General features: G+C 44.7%; 1 protein-coding gene across 10 annotated transcripts in view; it reads left to right on the top strand.

Annotated features, from left to right (window-relative positions):
• Positions 1–231: 231 nt before the first annotated feature.
• mtss1lb (MTSS I-BAR domain containing 2b) overlaps positions 232–13,907 on the top strand; it is a 139,372-nt gene continuing 125,696 nt past the window's right edge. For all 10 annotated transcript variants that reach the window (XM_059651580.1, XM_048547090.2, XM_048547089.2 and 7 more), the window contains exon 1: positions 232–954. In XM_059651580.1, coding sequence (XP_059507563.1) covers positions 883–954 — 72 coding nt within the window. In that variant the 5' untranslated portion in view covers positions 232–882. The remainder of the gene's footprint in view (positions 955–13,907) is intronic.

Here is a 13,907-nt window from a genome sequence, read left to right as displayed (position 1 = left end):
TGCATTAACTGTGACTCCTAATCTTTCACGGTCTAATCTCCCAGCAAACAGGCACTCCCACCGATCCTACACTCAGCTCTCGTTACTGCAGAGATAATAAACCCTCCTCTCTCCCCTCCCTCTCTCTCTCTCACACCCAATGAATTCCACCTTCCCTTTGCCATGTGATGTGTTTCAGAATTTGAGGGGGGGGGGTGGAGAAAAAGCCGACAGATCGAATCGGGACCGGGGTGGGAGGGGGAGCTTATTTGGTAACATTTGTGTCTGAATTGCATTATCCCTTCGCTACAGTGTGTCTATCGAGGGGTGTTACAGGAGAGCCCTAGTTGCTGGTCCTAGCAGTTACCCTCCCTCTCCCCTTTGTCTTTGTCATTCCGGATTCTCTCTCTCCTCGTGTTTGTTGGCGCTGGGAAGTCATGGCCGTGGAGTACCACCATCTGCAACTGGGCTAAAGAAAGGGACCAGGATTTATCTCCTGTGTTCCATTTCACATCCCAGGACCGCCACCATTCCCCACCCGTCCCAGGGCTTGGTGCAACCGGCCCCGCTTAAACAGATCAAAAGAGGGCGAGCGAGGGGGAGAAACTGACCAGGCAAGGGGTAATTCCGCGCCAGAGTCAATTTCTACCCCCTGCTCATCCTCCTCTTCCCCCACCCCGCCCCCAAACAGTGTGTGCCGCAGATCCACACCCCCACCACCCCACTTCCCTCCCCGTCTCCCATCGAGTCAAAACTGTTAGCTTTGCGGAAACCCACTGTCATCTTGTAAAACCGCGTGGAAAGCGGGGGCAGAGCGCCCCCCCTTCCACTCCCTCTCTCTCCGGAGTGGATTGAAACAGCCCCCTCCCTCCCCCTGTAGTTATATCCATTGAATGTGCAAAGATGGAGCCGGGAATGGATAAGGAATGCGGAGCTCTCGGTGGCCTCTTCCAGGCTGTCATTAATGACATGAAGGTAAGATCACCGTGCAACCTGATCCGGGGAGTATTTATTTTCTTTTTGAGATGCTGTAGGGTTAAAGCTTGGCTCGGCTTTGAATTGTAACATTCGCCATATTAACAACAGACTGAGCCGGTTTGCCCAGAAAGTGATCGCGGCTTTAATTGAAGCTTGTTACCCCGTGAGAACTGTTGGGGTGAGCATCGGTTGTGAATGCGGGGAAGGGAAAGGGGCTAGGGGAACAAGAGGGAGGTTTAAGAGTAAAACTGCCTGTTGTTTCATGATAAAGAATCCGGTCTTAGATTGCAACTCTCTGCGTGCACTCACTCTATCTTACACACACACAAACACACACTCCTATCCCCATTGCAATACCGCTGATGTACAAGAGAAATTCATTCCTGGGAATGGTGGGGATTGCATTCTGTCGTGTGAAGATTCCTTGTGGATAATGTGGTCCCCGTTTGTGTAGTTACTGTGGAGAGAGCTTTAGAGGGGCTAAAGCGATTCTCAGGGAATGGTTTAAGCAGGAAAGCGAACATGACAGAATTTAAACCAAAGGAGGGAGCTGTTAGAGTGTGTGTGTGTGTACAGAGAGAAGGGCGAGGGAATGTGGAGCTGGAGGGTTTTGAAAACGCACCCCTCAATTCTGACAGGTTTAGCCAATTTCAGTTTGCTGCCAATTCTGGTGAATAGAGATAGCGGACAGTAGTGTGTGTGCGTGTGTGTCGCCGATCCTTGGACATTGATTTACTTGCCCAATTGACTTGGGGTTTATGAATATACTCACATTTCGATTAATCGATTTAGTGTGGTCAAGCAGAAAAGCATCAGTAATTTTAGGGAGAGAATGCCGCTGGGAGGGCAGCAGGGTACCAATAATACCCCGCCCCGCGCCAACAGGGGGTTAAAAAAAACAGAAAATAAACTTAAGGCAGCACCGGTAGAAGTGAGATATTTCCCTAGAAAAAAATCCCCTACCGGCTGTGTGTGGGACGGACTAGGAAATGGCTCTTTCCCCCAACACGTTAACAAAATACTTCACATAAATTGGGTAGAATTAACTGCATAGACATTGGGCCGCTTGAAAAATGATTCTGCAGCCCCCTGGCTCTTAATTTCAATTCCATTTGATCTTCTGGGTATGTGTTAAAAATGTGTTATTTTCAGTTTCTTTAAAATTTCACAATCAAATTCCGAATGGTCATGCTTCAATTGCAGAAAAAATTGGCGCAGCCTTATTGTTCCCTTCCAAAGGGAGTGAGTGAGTCTTGCTAAATATTTGGTGGTTAGTTGTCTTTGTTTTTGATGGGAGGTTTTCCAATCGGCTTCGATTGGCTGTGCAAAAATGACCGACTTTATATCCTGTAGTGTCAATGTTTACCTGTGATGTGATTAAATCCCTCTCGCCAGTAACTTCAATAACAAAGGAGGGTCACCACTTTCTCTGGTTTCGCCCATTGTGCCACTAATTCCAAGAAAAATGCCTGGCAGGGAACCCATACCCTTTAAATTGACCTTGCCACTCATTCTCCAGCTCCAAGGCAACGATGCCCTAAATTTCTGGCAAAGCAGCCCGTCAGGACTGATAACAAAGTGTGGAGCTGTATGAACGCAGCAGGCCAAGCAGCATCTCAGGAGCACAAAAGCTGACGTTTTTGTGGAATTAACGACGACAACAACAACAAAAAAAATGCTTTTCATCCTCTGTGTGGACAAAGTGGTTTGTTGCCAAGTGACCACTTGCCTTGCCGTGCAGTGTTTGAGAGCATGCCGCACTTGGAGAATTGTGGTGTGCTATCGCTGGGGTTTCACTCATAGGTGCTGATTGGTTTGTAATATTTACTTAGCACACGCTCTGAACTGACATGTTGTGCCCTCACAGACCAGGCTTTGTCTGTATAGATTGTTTTGAAGCTGCAGTATTGCTGGGTGCAGTTGTCTCTGTACAAAACTAGGATTGATGGTTGCAAGTCTATTGCTGTATAGCGTCAGGGCAATTTCCTAATCTCTTGTTTAAAACTGTATTGTAGTACTGATGGGCTAATTACTACGTTACACCAGGGTGCTTTACTCGTGAATGTCGGCTTTTCATTGTATTGCATTCATGTCACTATGAAATACAGGTATTTTAATAAAAACGAAGTACTGTGGATGCTGGAGACTTGAAATGACTACAGCAGGTCCGGCCGGCAGCATCTGTGGAGAGAGGAAAACAGAGTTAAAATTTCGAGTTGAGTATGCCTCTTTGGAATTGGGAGAGTCATACTGGTCTTGAAATGTTGGGTGTGTTTCTCTCCATAGATACTGTCAGACCTGCGCAGTTTGTCTCCACCATTTCATTTTTACAAATACTTTAATGATGTTTAAGAGATCCATCAGTATACTGCAGGGTACAATATGTTGGGTACGTGTGTTTTAAAAATGGGATTAATTTGAGGTAATCTTGATGTGAGTCAGAAAGGAAAAGGTACAAGGTTAGTTTCTTTGAAGTGAAATGTGACCATCGATCTAATTGACACCTGAGAGGCTAATTCACCCTTTTGTCCAACATTAAATACCTGATTTCTGATCTGGATTGGGACAAATATTACAAAGATCAAAGTGGCAGTTGTGAACTTATTTAAAGACTTGTTACCGGTATTGTTTTTCAAAAGAAAACTTTTGCTGGTAATTGTCATTAAGGTTGTTTGCATGTTTTTTTAAAAAAATCACAAGTGCACCATTGGCAATTTGAGCTTTTTTGAGGTTGTGCTGCTTGGTTATTACAAATCCTCACTCGCCCATGACCTCTACCATTCAAGAGGACAGGAATGATCGCATGGGAATACCATCACCTCTTCCCCTCAGGTCAGAGACCATTCTGAATTGAAAGTAGATTTCTGTGTCTTCTGATTTGCATCAAAATCATTGAACCCCCTTACTAACGCCCCACTAACAACATCCTTGGGGTTACCATTGACCAGAAACTTGACTGGGCCCATCACATAAATAGAGTGGCTACAACAGCAGGCCAAAGGTTAGGAATACTGCGATGAGTAACTCACCACCTGATGCCCCAAAGTCTGCCCACTGTCTACAAGGCACAAATCAGGAGTGTAATGGAATGCACCCCACTTGCCTGGATGAGTTCAGCCCCAATAATACTGATGAAACTCGACACCATCCAGGACAAAGCAGCCTGCTTGACTGGCACCACATCCACAAGCATCCACTCCCTCCACCACCAACGCTCAGCAGCATCAGCAGCGTGTACTATCTGCAATGCACACTGCAGAAATTCCCCAATGACCCTCAAATAGCACCTTCCAAATTCTCAGCTGCTTCCACCTAGAAGGACTAGGGCAGCAGATGCATGGGAACCCCCCCATATGCAAATTCCCTTCCAAACCCCACACCATCCTGACTTGGAAATATATCACTGTTCCTTCACTGTCACTGGATCAAAATTCTGGAATTCCCTCCCTAAGGGCATTACTACGGGTAAACTTACCCATTTGTGCAGCTGGCAGACTGCAGCGGTTCAAGAAGGCAGCTCACCACTACCTTCTCGAGGGGGCACCTAGGGACAGGCACTAAATGCTGACCCAGCCAGCGATGCCCACATCCCATGGTCGGGGTGGGGGGGGGGGGGGAACAGTGGGGGGAATGCCATTGCAAATGCATTATGTGCACATGAGCAGCAAGAGTTCAAGACACCCCAACATTTTTCTAAGTTGTAACTTGGAGAAAACACATTAGTTCAAGGATAGAAGTTGTTTCTTTGAAAAGGTTTGGACTGTTATTTGATAGCTAAAAATTGGTTGAAAGGAAGGTTGTCACTTTTCAATACTTTTCTAGGGATATGATTGTCACTGGCTAGACCAGTATTTGTTGCTCCACTCCAACTGGGCTTGAGAAGGTGCTGAGGAACTGCACCCCTGAACCTTCTCAGTCCATGACCTGCTGCTGTAGCTTCAACATGTGGCTGCTCCAGTTCAGTTTCTGCTTGATGGTAACCCCCAGGATATTGATAGTGGATGATTCAGCAATGGTGATATAATTCAGCATCCAGGAGATCAGTTTGCGCACTGCGATAAACAACATAGTCCTGGAGGTTCCAGACTAGTTTGGAGCTGTACGGTTTGCACTTTTGGAAAGGGTAAACAGTGGTTGACAGCTGTCCTATTCAGCCTTGGAAAAGCCTACGTGGTTGATAAAGGAACCATTGAATAACATGTCTGGAGAAGACTTAACACTAGCTTATAGCTGTCAGTTACAGCTGTGGAGATGGAGGAGAAGTTTCTCCCCCACTGTCCCACCGAGGGATATTTAGGGGAATTCGGGAAACTGATTTTCCATCTAAATAATTTTGGTCCTGTGAAGTTGGTGCTGTCAGTGTGATTAGAGGTTTAACTCATTCTCCTGAGTGTCAGATATAACTCTGAGCGAGGGGTTAGAAGTTTAACTGTCAGCTTGGTCTGGGATCTGATCTGACAATTGTTAGCTGCATTCTGAATAATTGCCAAGAAAATTCACCAGTTAACCAGTTGAGTGCTAAAGTATTCCTTTGTGAAGCTCTTCCCGTCCCCAATTCTCATGTATTTCCTCCTCTTCAAGTGACTTAATTGTCCTCAGTCACAACCTCCATAAACCCCAGCATATCCACAAGTCTGCTAATGTTATTCTACCTGCTTGACTCACTCTTCACCTTTGCTTTGCTAACCTACACTCATCCCTAGATGTCCAATGCCTTCCATTTGGAATTCTTTATCAGTGTTCAAATCCCTTTATGATCCAGGCTTGGCTTCCCCCCCTTGCCCCCAATCACTGCAGGATCTCCCCCACACCCCCCACCCCTTCAACCCAGGGTATCTTCCCCCACCCTCTACCAACACTAACTGTTGCATTGGCTGACGTAGATGGCAGAAGCACCAATCTCCACCTCCCTCCTTTAGATAATTGTGTCTAACCCTGATTTAAGGAACTCTGTTTCTCTGTATTCATCGCACTGTGAGTTCTCCATCCCTAGCCCCCTGCACTTTCATACTATCATCTCATGTTTTTTTAGTCACGCTCCCTTCTGAAATGTCTATGTCTGTAAACCTCTGGAAATACTAGCACTGACTATAGCTGGGAATGCATTAATATTTATTCCATAAATGCATCACGTTGGGATTTTCGATTGGGCTCACACTGGGAGCACTACCCTGTTTTTCAAATAGCATCATAAATTCTGCCTTCCCAACTGAGCTTTCATTTAAAGTTTCCTCCAAGCAATGCCTGTTTTCATCGGTGCTGAAGACTACTATCAGTACAGTTCAGTGCTCCAAGTCTGAATCATAGAATGCCTACAATGCAGAGAGAGGCAATCCGGCCCATCAAACCTGTACTGGCCTTCTGAAAAGTATCCCACCCAGACCTAGCCCACCCCCAGCCTATCCCCCAAACCTCGTGTTATACCATGGCTAATCCACCCAGCCTACACATCGCTCAGGGGCAATTTTTAACATGGCCAATCCGCCTAACCTGAACATCTTTGGAAGTCACCATCTACAAGAGGGCTTTCAGTGCTATCATTGAGTTTCAGGGCACGTTACTAAATTTTGCAGTTCTAATCTGGACCAGCGCTTCAATTTAATATTGATGGAGCTGCTCTGTTGGTAGAGAAACAATTGCATTGTTGTGAATGTTGTACCCTCCCTGCCCTGCCCACTCGAACCTCCAGGGAAAAGCAGTGAGGGACACGGGGCAGGGGTCTGGAGCGCCTGCGGTGTTAATCTGTTAGTTTGAAAGTCTGGAATTTCATGAGTCAGGGGCCTGCGCCCCCTCACCCCTGGTTCTGTTGTGTGTGAAATTGCAAGCTGCCAACATTCGATCAGGAAATCAGCTACATTACTCCATCCGTTGCCAATTGTTTAGATTATTGCTGTAAACCCCACAGTGCAGTAGGACTTTCTCTTCCTGTCCTGGGTCAACATTCCAGCTGTACCCAACTGCACCAAAAGCAGAATAACAATTCATTCATCTCCACGATGTTTTCTTCCTATAGAAGTAGCTAATCGTTGAGCCATTACAGTGGGAGGTGCCAGGTAAGGTACTTGTATATAGAGATATGACCATGGGTTAGACCACTGTAATGGGTTTACAGTATGAGTTTTTGACTTTGTTTCACGAAACAAAGGGAATTTGGTAGGGGTTATGGAAGTTGGCATTCAGAAGGTGGTGTTGAGTGTCCTCTTTGACCCACACAGACCATTTGCTGGTCCAGGCACACCCAAAGTGCACTTGGAAATTTTAAGTGATTAACAGAGCAGAAAAAGGATTTGATTATGTTTTGATACCTGCATGGTGAGTGGTTTAGAGAGGAGCTTGCAGATGGCGGTGAATTGGTATAGTGCATCTTGTAGATGGTACACACTGCTGCCACTGCTCTGGTGATGTGGGGAGTGGATATGCAGGACTATAACTAGAGAAACATGAGTTGTACATTGAACTATACTGCTCGTGTTGAGGTAGGAAGCTTGGTAAAGAGCAGAGATTAATTGATTTTATTGTTGTCACGTGTACAGGGATACAGTGAAAAGTATTGTTTTGTGTGCTACTGAGGCAGAATGTACCAAACAAAGTGCGTCGGGTCACCAGAACAGAGTGCAAAATATAATGTTATAGCCGCAGAGCAGGTGTGCGCGCACGCACACACGATAACTGAATTGAAACAGTACCACATGGTGCTGAGCATTTAGATGCTGCTCCAGACAGGAGTTTTACTATCATTGCTGTGATAACTTGCAGCAGCTTCAATGTTAAGCCTGTTACAAAATAGATTTTTTTTAAGAAAAAGAACAATGTGATAAATGTGTAGATTCTGTGTCCTAACAAACAGTAGGCCCAACAATGGACATGCAGAGGAATAATTTAATCTCTCCCTGTTCCTGAGCTTTGCTGTCAAGTTAGTGACACTATTTGGGCTCTGAATTGAATTACAACCTTGCCAACTGTTTGGCAGCATTGATTTGTCTGAGATTATTACCTCATCTCTTCAGGAGTTGAAGTATAATGTGGCACAGGGATGAGATATTTCGGCAATTATTCCTTTAACAGTAGAGTAAAAATGCTTAGATTTTTGTTTTGAGAGAGTCTGAGATTATCAGATCTGCTAAACTACTGTTTTTGAAAATAATGTCTTTGTTCAATGAAAGTGTTTTGAATTGGGCCACTGAGATCCAAAAGGTTTGTTTTCTAACCCGCACTGGTATGATATTCAACCGAAATCAATCAGATGTGTAAAAGCCAGCCCAGGACAAATCAATCCACTTGATCAGTGGTGAATCAGTTGCTTCCAGCAGAAGTTCAAGAGCAGCTCGGGAGCACCATCACCTCCGAGCCACTCCCGATCCTGACTCAGAACTATGTTGTTTTCCTTCACTGTTGGGCCAAAACTGGGGGGACCTGGCTTTCTAACAGCACTGTGGTTGCATCTACACCATGTGGGCTGCAGCGGTTCATGTTGAGGGCTCAGCATCCCCTCCGCCCAGGGCATTGAGACAGCAAATCCTAGTCCAACCAAAGACCACACTTTTGAGAATTAATTCCATAAGACTCTGTGAGCCAATCTGAGCTACAGTTGTCTGCAGCACTTCCGGCTTTGGGAGGAGAAAATTGCCTGGGTTTTTGCATTCCTGATTCCAACTTGCTAGTGGCTATGTAGAGATGCAGAGATAACAAAGTGTGGACCTGGATGAACACAGCAGGCCAAGCAGCATCTTAGGAGCACAAAAGCTGATGTTTCGGGCCTGGACCCTTCATCAGAAAAATTTTCTGATAAAAGGTCCATGCCCGAAATGTCAGCTTTTGTGCTCCTAAAATGCTGCTTGGCCTGCTGTGTTCATCCAGGTCCACGCTTTATCTTTGATTCTCCAGCATCTGCAGTTCACATTATCCCTGTGTAGAGATGCAGTTGGCTTTGGCTGTGAGTGGAATATGTTTCTCCAGTTCCACACTCTTTTTCACCCTGGGCTGTGGACCTCCATTGCTTTGTGAGCAGAGGATTGATCAGCTCCCAGAGTGTTTATCGTTGTTCAAGCTCAACCTTATCAATCCCTTCTAGCATTTTATACACTTCAATCAGATTTCCCCCCTCATTCTTCTAAACTCCAGCGAGTACATGCCCATTCTATTCAACCACTCCTTGTACAGTAGTCCTTTCATCCCAGGAATCAATCTGGTGAACTTCCAGTACCACCGCATCCTTCCTTAAGTAAGGAGACCAAAACTAGACTCGATGCTCCAGCTGTGGTCTCACCTAATCTTTTATCATTGTAAGAACACTTCTTTATTTTTATCATCCAGTCCTTTTGCAATAAATGACAGGAGCCCATTTGTCTGTTTATTATATGCTGCACCTACGTTCCCTGCTTTCTGTAATTCTTGCGCAAGGATACCCAGTTCCCTCTGAACTGATACACTTAGAATCTGCTTCCCATTTAAATAATCGTTTGCTATTTTATTTTTTCCAGCTCTAAGGGAAGAGAGAAGGGTGATGCAACTGTCCTATTTGCAGGGTGACTGATACTGTTGAACACTCCTGCACAACGCAACACTAACTCCAGTCTTGTGATTTCGCCCGTACGTCTGGGCTAGCTTTAACGTCTCTGAGCTGGGTATCAAACTACATACAGACTGTCCTACTCTCTTGTCAACTGTTAGAACACTGAATAGCACCGCACAGGAATGGGCCCTTCAGCCCACTGAGACTGTGACAACTCATGTCTTCCTTAAACTTTAAAAGCTCTTTTTCTCCCCCCTCTGACCCATATCCCTCCATTTCCTTCCTATGCATATCTGTCAAGATGCCTCTTAAATGTCACTATTGTCTCTGCCTCGACCGTCACCTCTGGCAGTGCATTTCAGGCACTTACCACCCTCTGTTACTTTTTTAAAAATAAACTTGCCTCTCATGTTTCCTTAAAGCTTCCCCTCTTTTACCTTAAATCTATGCTCCCCAGTAATTGACTATTCTACCCTGGGGGAAAAAGCCACTTCCCATCCATTGCCATTCAAAATTTTGAAAAATTCTTCCACATTGCCCCTCATGCTTTATTTGAGTGAAAAAACGAGCCAAGTTTGTCCCATCTCTCTTCATAGCTAATAACCTCCCAACCAGGCAACATCCTGATAGCAAAACTAGAAACCGGTGGAAAAACTCAGCAGGTCTGGCAGCGCCTGTGGAGAGAAAGCAGGGTTAACGTTTCGGATCCAGTGACCCTCCTGCAGAATACCATGTTCTGAAGGTTCACTGGACCTGAAACGTTAACTCTGCTATTTCTGTTCAATTCTGACCTGTTGAGTTTTTCCATCAGTTTCTGGTTTTATTTCTCATTTCCAGCATCTGCAGTTCTTCTTTTTTGTTCTCTCTCATCTAACGTCCTAGTAAACAGTTTTCATACCCTCTCCAAAGCCTCAACGCCCTCCTGGTAGTGTGGCAACCAGAACAATACACAGTATTTTCAAATATGACCGAACAATAGTTGCAGCATGACTTGCCAAATTTTTATACTGTGTGCTCTGACAGATGAAGGGAATTATGCATATGCCACCTTAACCACCTTACTGTGTTGCCCTTTCAGGAAGTTGTAGACCTGTATGCTTAGATCCCTCTCTATGTTGATGCTGCTAAGTGTTCTACCGTTTACTGTCTACTTCCCTCCTGCGTTAGGTCTTCCAAAATGCATCAATATTGCGTTTGTCTGGATAAAAATCCATCTGCTGTTTCTGTGCCCAAGTCTCCAGCCTAGCTGCATCCTCTGGCAAGCCTTCTCTCAGTCTGCAGCTCTCCCAATCTTTGTGTCCTTCACAAACTTGCTAATCAGGTCACCTCCGTTCTCCTCCAAATCATTTACATACGGTACAAACAGTTCCAGCACTGATCTCTGGTCAGAGAAACACCCATCCACTGCTGCTGCTCTGTCTTCGATGCCTAAGTTAGTTCTGTATCCCTTTCACCTGTTCACAGTGGATCCCATGTGATCCCACCTTCTGTATCAGGTTGCCATGAGGAACCTTGTCAAAGGCATTTAGATGACATCTGCCTCCCTGCCCTCCTCAATCATCTTTGTCACTTACACAAAAGAATTGAGTTTGTGAGACATGACCCTCCCTGCACAAAGCCATGCTGCCAGTCACTAATAAATCCATATTTTTTTCCCAAACATCAGCATTCCTATCCCCAAGAAGTTCCTCCAGTAATTTTCCTACCACTGATGTAAGGCTCACTGGCCTGTAATTTCCTAGAATGTCCCTTTTTTTTAATTTTCTTCAACTAAAGGAAAGAATGTTAGTTATTCTCTTGTCCTCTGAGACCTCTTGTGACTAAAGGTGATACAAAGATCTCTTACAAGTGCCCAGCAATTTCCTCATCTGCCTCACTTAACGTTCTGTGATGGATCCCATTTGATCCTGGGGACTTGTCTACCTAGTGCTATTCAAAACACCCAACACCACCACCACTTTTTTTGTATTGATCTGCCCCAGAATATCGACATACCCTATTCACCATTTCTGCCATATTGAATACCAATGCATTGGTATTCATTCAGAGTCACCCCACCCCCTTGCTGTTGAGCGAATTTAATGTGTTGACCTGTTATTCTGACTGCCCCAACTCTGTTAAGGGTTTGTGAACTTCGACCGAGCTTTCACAGCTTCCCTATCCAAAGACTTGTTAATCCCTCTTCCCCAACTCCCAAAGGCTGAAAGAATAGCAAGTTTTGAGAAGATTTGTAGCTCGGCTTGAGGTTCTGGATGTGAGTTTGCTCGCTGAGCTGGAAGGTTTGTTTTCAGACGTTTCGTCACCATTCTAGGTAACATCATCAGTGAGCCTCCGAGGCGCTGGTGTTATGTCCTGCTTTCTGTTTATCAGTTTAGGTTTCCTTGGGTTGGTGATGTCATTTCCTGTTATTTTTCTCAGGGGATGGTAGGTAGGCTCCAAATCAATGCGTTTGTTGATGGAGTTCCAGTTGGAATGCCATGCTTCCAGGAATTCTCGTGCATGTCTCCATCAACAAACACATTGATTTGAAGCCTATCTACCACCCTCTGGGGGAAAAAGAACAGGAAATGACATCACCTACCCAAGGAAACCTAAACAGAAAGCGGGACATAACACCAACGCTTCACCGGACGCTCACTGATGATGTTACCTAGAATGGTGACGAAACGTCTGAAAACAAACCTTCCAGCTCAGCGAGCAAACTCACATCCAGAGGCTGAAAGAATATTTAGATGCCAATTTTGGCAGGTGCCACAAGCTCCTGACTCCAACCCCACCGCCAAAACCTGGAGGACACTCCAGAACCATACTGACGGGATGTTGTGCTGTTGTCTTTCCTACCAAATGCTCAGCCAATGAATGTTGCACTGGCTGCATTCGTGAATTGGCGTCATTCACATCAGCATGGCCTGTTTATGACCCCACTTCAGGACCTCGGTGTATGAACTGGGTTGATGCTACAGCTATCTTTTCACCTATGTTAGTAAATCAGGAATTCACAAACCTATCAAAATGATTGAGATTTGAGTTCAAATCCTACCACAGAACTAAAGGTGAGCAAGCGCGAGTGGTCCGGTTAGCAGTGATCAAAATTCAGTGAGTTTTTGGGCAATTATGGAAAAGAACAAGAGTGGGAAAAAAAATGGGTAAAAGTTTTTAATTGGGAAAGACAGAGATTGATTGGGGAATAAAGTCAATTTTACCCATCTGTGCTCTGGTTTGACAATAGTGGACTTGAAACAATGACATGAAGGTAAATTAGTTTCGGGGTCGGGGGAGTAGTCATTCGAAGAGGAGAAAGAGGGAGTTAGAACAAATATGTTCCTAGAAAGAGAAAATAACAGGAAAAGAAAATGTCAAAGGAGTACAAAGCACATTGAGTTTAAAAAAAGTGTGGCGAGATGTCAAACTTTCCGTTAAAATGAGGATTACGCAAATTGCTGCTTTGAAATTAAGAGGCGAATGAATGAAATTGAGAACAGCACTAAGTTGTTTATAAATAGAGCATAATTAAGGAAGCAGACCAAACAATAAGCTCTGTGGCTATGGAAGATGTGGATGTGGTTCTTAATGAATACTTTGTGTCTGTTACAAAGCATGATGGAGATTGGTGGAGATGGTATTGTTTAGGGGGATTGCAAAATATTGTTGGGGGGAAAGAGCAGTTCAGAGAGCAAGTAGTAAGCTTGTAACAATGTAAATCACAGTTACTTTAGAGCAAGTCAGTCCAGAGCTCCCAGGGTGACACTGGAGATGGAGATTAAGACGAAGCCTGAGATGTGATGAAAAGAGAGGCAAGTTGCTGAAGACTTTCCTCTCTCGTGCCTCCGAATCAGTGCAAGAATGCCAAATTTCCAGCAATCAAAGTGCCAATTACTCATCAGACTCCATGATTTTGTTTGAAACTTCACATTTTTGCAAGGAGCCAGATGAAAAACCTCCGAATCTCTCTTTGTGTTCTAAGCACTTTTTTTCTGAGAGAGAAAGGCCACGTTTGGAGTACTGCATTCAGTTATGGTTGCCCTGCTATAGAAAAGATGTTATTAATCTAGAAAAGAGTGCAGGAAAGATTTACTAGGATGCTAACTGGATGGAAAGGTTTGAGTTAGAAGGAGAGGCTGGGACTTTTTTTTTCCTGGAGTGTAGGAGACTGAGGGGTGACCTTATAGAGGTCTATAAAGTCGTGAGAGGCATAGGTAGAGCAGATAGCCAACGGTTCCCACCCCATGGTAGGGGAGTCTAAAACTAAAAAGCGTAGATTTAAAGTGAGAGGGAAGAGATAAAAAAGGGTCCAGAGGACATTTTTATCACATGGAGGGTGGTGAGTGTCTGGAATGGGCTTCCAGATGTAGTGGTGGAAGTGAGTGCAGTTTTGTCATTTAAGAAACTTTTGGACGGATGCATCGACTGGATAGGTATGGAAGGAAATGGACCAAAC

This window comes from Stegostoma tigrinum, chromosome 16, assembly GCF_030684315.1.
Source record: "Stegostoma tigrinum isolate sSteTig4 chromosome 16, sSteTig4.hap1, whole genome shotgun sequence".
NCBI classification, from domain to species: Eukaryota; Metazoa; Chordata; class Chondrichthyes; order Orectolobiformes; family Stegostomatidae; genus Stegostoma; species Stegostoma tigrinum.
Note: the sequence above shows the minus strand (reverse complement) of the source record. Positions and strands in the feature narration are given on the sequence as shown.